The sequence below is a fragment of the Penaeus vannamei genome, chromosome 2 (assembly GCF_042767895.1).
Source record: "Penaeus vannamei isolate JL-2024 chromosome 2, ASM4276789v1, whole genome shotgun sequence".
Lineage (NCBI taxonomy): Eukaryota > Metazoa > Arthropoda > Malacostraca > Decapoda > Penaeidae > Penaeus > Penaeus vannamei.
The window spans coordinates 11,771,697-11,779,196 of record NC_091550.1 but is presented as its reverse complement, the minus strand read 5'-3'; the positions used below and the strand labels follow the sequence as shown (position 1 = coordinate 11,779,196).

General features: G+C 41.1%; 1 protein-coding gene across 6 annotated transcripts in view; it reads left to right on the top strand.

Annotated features, from left to right (window-relative positions):
• Positions 1–7,500, top strand: part of LOC113821856 (innexin inx2) — a 323,879-nt gene that overhangs the window by 273,855 nt on the left and 42,524 nt on the right. For 4 of the 6 annotated variants that reach the window (XM_070130279.1, XM_070130283.1, XM_070130288.1 and 1 more), the window contains one exon: positions 4,625–5,329. The exons of the other annotated variants lie outside the window; for them this stretch is intronic. In XM_070130279.1, coding sequence (XP_069986380.1) covers positions 5,259–5,329 — 71 coding nt within the window. In that variant the 5' untranslated portion in view covers positions 4,625–5,258. The remainder of the gene's footprint in view (positions 1–4,624; positions 5,330–7,500) is intronic. 6 annotated transcript variants of the gene reach the window in all.

Here is a 7,500-nt window from a genome sequence, read left to right as displayed (position 1 = left end):
CTCGTCTCGTCCTCGTCAAGTCGGAATACTTCTGGAATTCGCCGTCTCGTCCTCGTCTCGTATTCGTCAAGTCGGAATACTTCGGGAATTCGCCGTCTCGTCCTCGTCTCGTATTCGTCAAGTCGGAATACTCCGGGAATTCACCTCGTGCAGCCCTCGCGCCGGGTGCCCGCGGTCGCTTATTCCGCCAGAACGAGAATCCGGAATTGTTTCTTCTCGCTCCTCCCCACCCCCACCCCCTGCGCGCACCGGGACGTATATATGCATATTCTCACGCATACATTAACGAAGGAACCGAGATTAATAGTCCGCCGATGCAATGGCTGCCGACAGACGGTTTTAATTTTGATCCCGTTGCTAGCCGGCTATTGACCAAGGCTGTCAATGATTGTCAAGTAATTGTCAAGCGAACCGAAGCGGGGTCGACGCGGCCCGGGGTATGGTATTGTGTGTTTCGTCTTCTTTGTGTGTGCCTTTCGCCCTCCCTTCCTCTCCCTCCCCCTCGCCCTCCCTTCCTCTCCCTCCCCCTCCCCTCCCCCTGCCTCCCTCTTTCTCTCCCCTTTCTCTCCCCTTTCCTCTCCCTCTCCTTCTCTCCCTCTCTTTCTCTCTCTTACTATCTCGATCTCTCTGTCTCTTTCTCTCTCTCTCTCTCTCTCTCTCTCTCTCTCTCTCTCTCACTCTCTCTCTCTCTCTCATTTTCTCTCTCTCTCTCCCTCTCTACCCCGTAATCATTCCTTATTCCTTATTCCTCCCTCGGATTCCCCTTCCTCATCCATTTCACGCATCCATTGCTATCGACTTGTTTCTGGTTATAAGCGATCGGCTTTTGTTTTCATTCGGGAGAGCGAGAAAGAGAGCGAAACACACACACATGGTTATATGCATATATACATATATAAGTATGTGTACGCATATATATATATATATATATATATATATATATATATATATATATATATATATATATATATATAGATATGTGTGTGTGTGTGTGTGTGTTTGTGGCTGTGTGGGTGAGTGTGTGTGTGTGTGTGTGTGTGTGTGTGTGTGTGTGTGTGTATGTGTGTGTGTGTGTGTGTGTGTGTGTGTGTGTGTGTGTGTGTGTGTGTGTGTGTGTGTGTGTGTGTGTGTGTGTGTGTGTGTGTGTGTGTGTGTGTGTGTGTGTGTGTGTGTGTGTGTGTGTGTGTGATAGTCATATATATTATATATATATATATATATATATATATATATATATATATATATATATATATATATATATATATATATATATATATACATATATATACGTACATACATACATACATATACATATATATGTATACATACATATACATATACATATACATATATATGTATACATACATATATATGTATACATACATATACATATACATATATATGCATATATACATATACATATATATGCATACATACATATGCATATATATGTATACATACATATACATATACATATTCATATACTTATATATGTATACATACATATACATATATATGTATGTATGCGTGTGTGTGTATGTATATATGTATTTGTGTGTATATGTATATATATATATATATATATATATATATATATATATATATATATATATATATATATATATATTTATGTTTGTGTGCGTGTGAGTGTGTGTGTGATGTCTGTGTGCGCGTGTGTATGTATATATATATGTATTTGTGTGTGTGTGTGTGTGTATATATATATATATATATATATATATATATATATATATATATATATATATATATATATGTATATATATATATATATATATATATATATATATGTTCATGTATGTGTGAGTGTATGTGTATATATATACAAATACATATATATACGTATGCATATATACACACACACACACACACACACACACACACACATATATATATATATATATATACATATATATATATATATATACATTCACATATATATATATATATATATATATACATATATATATATATATATATATATATATATATATATATATATATATATATATATTCATAAATACATACATAAGAAATATAAAACCACGAGGCTTATTGCTAAAGAGAAGATGTGTTTTCCATGTTGTGTAATTTGGTCAATTCATCAGCTTCCCAAATTCCTCCGTTTTTTATGACGTCGTTCACACACGCTTCCCGGGCCTGCAGTTGCCAGCGATTGTTTTACTTTCCTGGGAGCCGCGGTCGGGGCACAAGAGCAGTACTTATGACTAAGGCAGAACGTGAGCACTGTACCCGACGAGGTCTGGGAATTATTTCTTGTATCTTCTCGTTGTTTTCCGAAAGCCCTTGAGGACAAGAACAGCAAAAAATAGCCAAAGATAGCAAAAAATGTGTTTGTTTTCTCTTCTTCGTTTCCGAGCATCGTCCAAGAGGAGACCGTGGCGGTTTTCGTTCTCTCGAGAAAGGCAAAGGGAAAAAGAACTACCGAAGGCGCTACTCCGAATGGAATGATAAAGAAAATGCTCGATAATGCAGAGTGGACAGCTATTAGGAGATAAAACCACGAATGTAAATAAATAGATCGATGAATGAATGAATGGTTGAATTGATGATTAGATCAATAGACAGACAGACAAATAAAGACAGACATAGATAAGATTATTACCATCTGGGACAAGGCAAGCGCTGCTGTGCACCAGCTACAAGAAGAACGGCCTGGAAGCGGCAGATGCGACGTCTCTCCCAAGCAAGTGTAGCTCGAATGGCACACACATAACAAATACAACAAGGGAAAAAACCTCGGCTAAACACCAGCGGCAAACAAAAACAGATATGAGACGGCCAGCGTGTGTAAATCCTCGTCAAGATGTAGGTTTTTTTCCCCTTAAGATAACCGCTTGGTGTAAGGATTCTGAGTTCCATAACGCTGTACCGAACTGTAGCTTCAAGGAAAAAATAGGCTTTTTAGACAGAGTTTAGTTTACACGCCCCAAAAAATCATCATAAAAGGAATAAGCAGAAAAAAGGAGAATACAACGTGTGTCATTTCTGTACAAAGTAACTTTCTGCACACGCTAACTGCACACGAGTACAAGTTTGAAATAAAAAGCCCATTTTCCCTTTAGTGGTAACTGTATATAAGGGTGCCCTAACCCGTACAAAATTGTATGGAAGAGAAGATATATGTGCAATTTAATTCCTATGCGCACATTAAAGTGAGAGTGTATATGGATATAGCGGTATAAATAGAGAGAGAAGGGGAGAGAAATAGAGAGAGTGAAAGCGAGGGAGAGTGAGAATGAGAATGAAAGTGAGAGTGAGAGAGAGAGAGAGAGAAGTAACTGGCTAGATATGTAAATGAACAGAGAGATAGATAGTTAGGCGGATAGACAAGCTGATAGAAAAACTGACAGATAGATAGACAGATTGTAAACATATAATTAGAGAAATGGGCAGGCGAATAGATAGAGAAATAAAGAGACTGGTAGATGAATATATGGAAAGAAACTTGCATGCATTTACGTGCCAGTTCACATGCAGAGGGCCCAGACACACAAGGCACATGCCCATACCTTTCCATGCCCGATACGTTAAATAGCATATAGCCCATATATAAATAACTTCGTACACATGCACGCATAGATACAAAACAAAACGAAAAAAAAAAAAACAGAAAAGAACTCCGAAAAGTTCCATCGTCCCGTGAATCCGAAGTGCCAATGCAGAATACAAATATGCCAAGGTCTTTACTCTAAGCGAGTCGATAACGAAGGCGGAAGGGTCTAGCGTGGGACAGGAATCCCGCGAGGTTCGAGAGAAATTACACTCACATATTCGCCGGATTTCCCGAAGGAGCGATGGTGACCTCGGGGTCATACAGCGCTTGAAAATATCACCGTGAATTATGCAGGCTCGGCGCGGCCACCAGCCCAGACGCAGCTGCAAACAGGTATCTCCTGGTGGCTTCAGGTGTGCAGCTTTAACTGAAGTGAAATGCCTAATTTGGGTTCGAATTCTTGGCATCAAAGGAACGTTTATTCGTATTTTTTCCCCGACATAGAGCTTTTTTTTTTTTTGCATGGAATGGACATGTGCGTAAGATATGATACGTAGAAATCACGCACTGGATGAGGGAAGGAATATCAGAAAATAGACAGTGAATCCGCCAGGTATAAGCTAGGAAACTCGCTGCCGTTCCTTTAATAAACGATTACCCTTTTTCGATCACTTGAATTCGTTTCTTTTCGTCTCTATTTGAATTAGCCTCTAAAAGAATCTCTCTAATTTACTTAATTCCTTGAGACGCTTCCAGATGGAGTGTGCAAAGATTTTTTTTTCTTGCTGCGATTCTCGAATATTCTCCTCGAAGAGCCAGTGATAGGGCGGTACTTGAACAACTTCAACAAGTCAAAGTTCTCAAACTATGAATGTTATCGGATATACTTAATCAAACTTATTGTTCATTACTCTAGTCCAAACAACATGTGTGTTACACTGATGCATTACATAAGATAGTCTTCGGGAAGCAGGGGGTTCCTTTTATACTGTACTATTAACCTTGTCATTCCCTTGCACGCTGAGTTCTATTTGCTTTCTCATCACCAGATTCTTTCCTAATAAATAACCTGTTTCGTTTCCACCCCAGGTGTGCTAATATGGAACTATATTCACTTCTCAAGATGACCGAACAAATAGTGATTGCGAGTGTTGAGAGCACAGTTTTACGCAGCAGTCACCGTTGCTTGAAGTCCCTCTCCCTCACGTCCCTCAACTCCACTCAGTAGCCCTGGACTTCCCTGGACCGGATGACTCTCTCCTTAGGGTTACTCGCGAAAGCACTCTTGCTCTGATCAGTAAATAAGGGGCTGTTGTACCCCGGATGTCATAGAAAAGAGTACAAGCCTATCTCGCAAATCTAGCAAGAAGTATACTGTCAAAATTGTAGGTCCTAACGTTGGCATCCCCGGATCAAAGTAATGTGGGAATTTTAGACTAAACTTCAGAGGAACTTGAGCGAAAAAACGGTATTAGTGTATACTTTGATAAGAAAAAAGTGTTGTTCAATGAACTCCGGAAGAGAACACTGATATTCTTTAACTGACGGTATCAGCTGAGTGCACTTGGGGTTGTCATATGGAACCTCGGTGTGCGCGGTAGGGGCAGAAGAGCCTTGCCCTGTGGGTACTGATGCCCAGCTGTAGAGGTGATCTACGTGAGGACAGCCGAGCTATACTTGGTGGGGCAGGAGCCTGGTTGGCCCCGCCCACCCTCTGCCACCCATGCTCGTGTCCGGCCAGTACCACGTCTACTTCAGCGTTCTGCAGTCCAACTGTGGCAGTGAGGCAGGACAGTACGTACCCCATAACTCCTTCCTCAGGCAGGACCCTCATCCTCCACCACCTGCCCTCGCATAGCTCACCATCTTTCACTTTCGGGCAGCATCGTCCTTCAGGATTATGCCCCTTCTCCTTTCTTTCCCGATGTCACCCCATCCTCCCCTCTCGCGATGGCGGTATATCGCGAAAGAAAGCGAGACGCAAATCCCCCGCGACCGCCCTGCCTTGAGGGACCACTCAGCTCGCTGCATGACGTAAGGGGTCCTCAGAGGGAGCAGCGAGTGGCCGCGAGAGCTTTCCTTCCGCCGGCACGTTGCGACGGTGATCCTGTGATCTAAGGTGGCTTCAGCTCGAAAAGTAAGGCGAGATTATCCACTTTAGAGGCAGGACCCTAAAGCGGTTCCCCGGGTAAGTGGTGGAGGATCTTGGGGCGTCCTGTCTGACAGCTGCACGGAATGGCTGCCTCATACTCATCCGCAGCCATGGGTGACTCCTTCAGTACCTGGATGACGACGGCGATGGTGGCAAAATTATTAACTAGAGTAGTTCCGATACTAACATCTTCAACTTCTATATATATATTATTTTTTACGATTCTGTTTGCCCATTTATTTCGAAGCATGCGTAGTCCATTCGTTGAAGAGAGGACTGATTTCCATTTGGGTACGACGTAACAATCTTTCCCCTTTTTCCCCTCTCTAAGATGGTCGACTGAAGACTTTCGTTGGATGACTTTCTGATTAGATACATTTACCTTCGAGTAATAAGTCTTCTCATTAAATTCTTTTTAAACTTCGACTCTTATACATGCAAAAAAATAGCGACAGTTTTTCCCAGTATTCCGCATGACCAGAAGCAGGTAAGGAGTTTATCAAAAGGGACTCGGCTTCGACCACGGAGAATGAAAATTAACCCGCTTAAAGTGACCAGTCAAACCCAAACGGAAATTTGAGCCAAATGATTTTGATATAAACGTAAACGTCCTTGTCATTTTTTGATTGCTGACTTATTTTTTGATATCCTACATGTCCTTGATAGCGCTTATAGATAAATATGGGAGGACAAGCTTTAATTAGAACCAGATTTTGAACAGACTGCTTTTCCCTTAACCCCGCCCCCCACCCCCACCCCCAAACAAAAAAGCTTCGAGCAATTAGACTAGAAAGCTGTTAAATAACCTAGCAGAGAGGTAGCATCTAAGGTTCTAATTTAATTCTTGCCGTTAACTTCCGCGGGGACATTGAAGTTAAAGGAATGATAATCATTACCCTCCAAAAAAGGAGATATTAGACTCTAACTTTCAGACAAGAAGTGAAATTTGATTACCTGATTGGAGTTTGAGCACACCTTAGTTCCAAGAACCCCCTCCCCCCCACCTCAATGGGCGTGGGTTAGAGGGAGGGGGAAGGTTTAACCTGCCAATCACAAGATCTTGGTTTCTCAGGTAAGGTGTTTTATTCCGCTCTAAGGATGTGCTCGAATCCACAAAGAATTCGGAAAGTTAGATGGCACAGGTAATTGTTATAATTTTCTAATCGTTGAATTAAATTGTCGCGAATTACAAGGAAGGAGAGCGAGCGTGTAAATCCCAATGTGGACGGGGAGGATGAAGCTAAAGACATAACAGCCAATCAGAAGGAGGATAATTTGTCATCCGTGGCGCTGATTGGAGGAGCATCCTTCCGGACACGTTCGGATTCCGAGATAGTGAAGCGTGGGTTTTAAGTCCGTAGAGTTTAATAAGTATCACGCGCCAGAAATTCTTTATTTACATCCCACTTGATTTTATTATTGTTATCATTTCTTGTCCCTCCCTCATATTTTCCCCTCGCTTTTTCCTGTTTTATTCCCTCTTTTTTCCATTTCCATTTTCTGCATCTCATCTCGCATAGTGGCTGGCGGAAGACAGATATAGTGCTGTTCTTTCAGAGTTCAAAGCAATCACACCAGCATCCACTTTACCTCTGTCGTCTGCTAGTCATGTAATGCACGTTTCTCTTGGATTCTTATTTTCGTACTATATTATAAATGTATTTCTAGATTTTTTTCTCTACATTTCTTTCTTTGCGTAAAGATGCACGTTTCCTTTTTTTTAATTATTACTCTTATTATAATCATAAATCCAAAAGAAATCCTGCTTGCTTGTCATTTCCAAACGAAAAGAGAGAAAAAAAATCTTCTCATT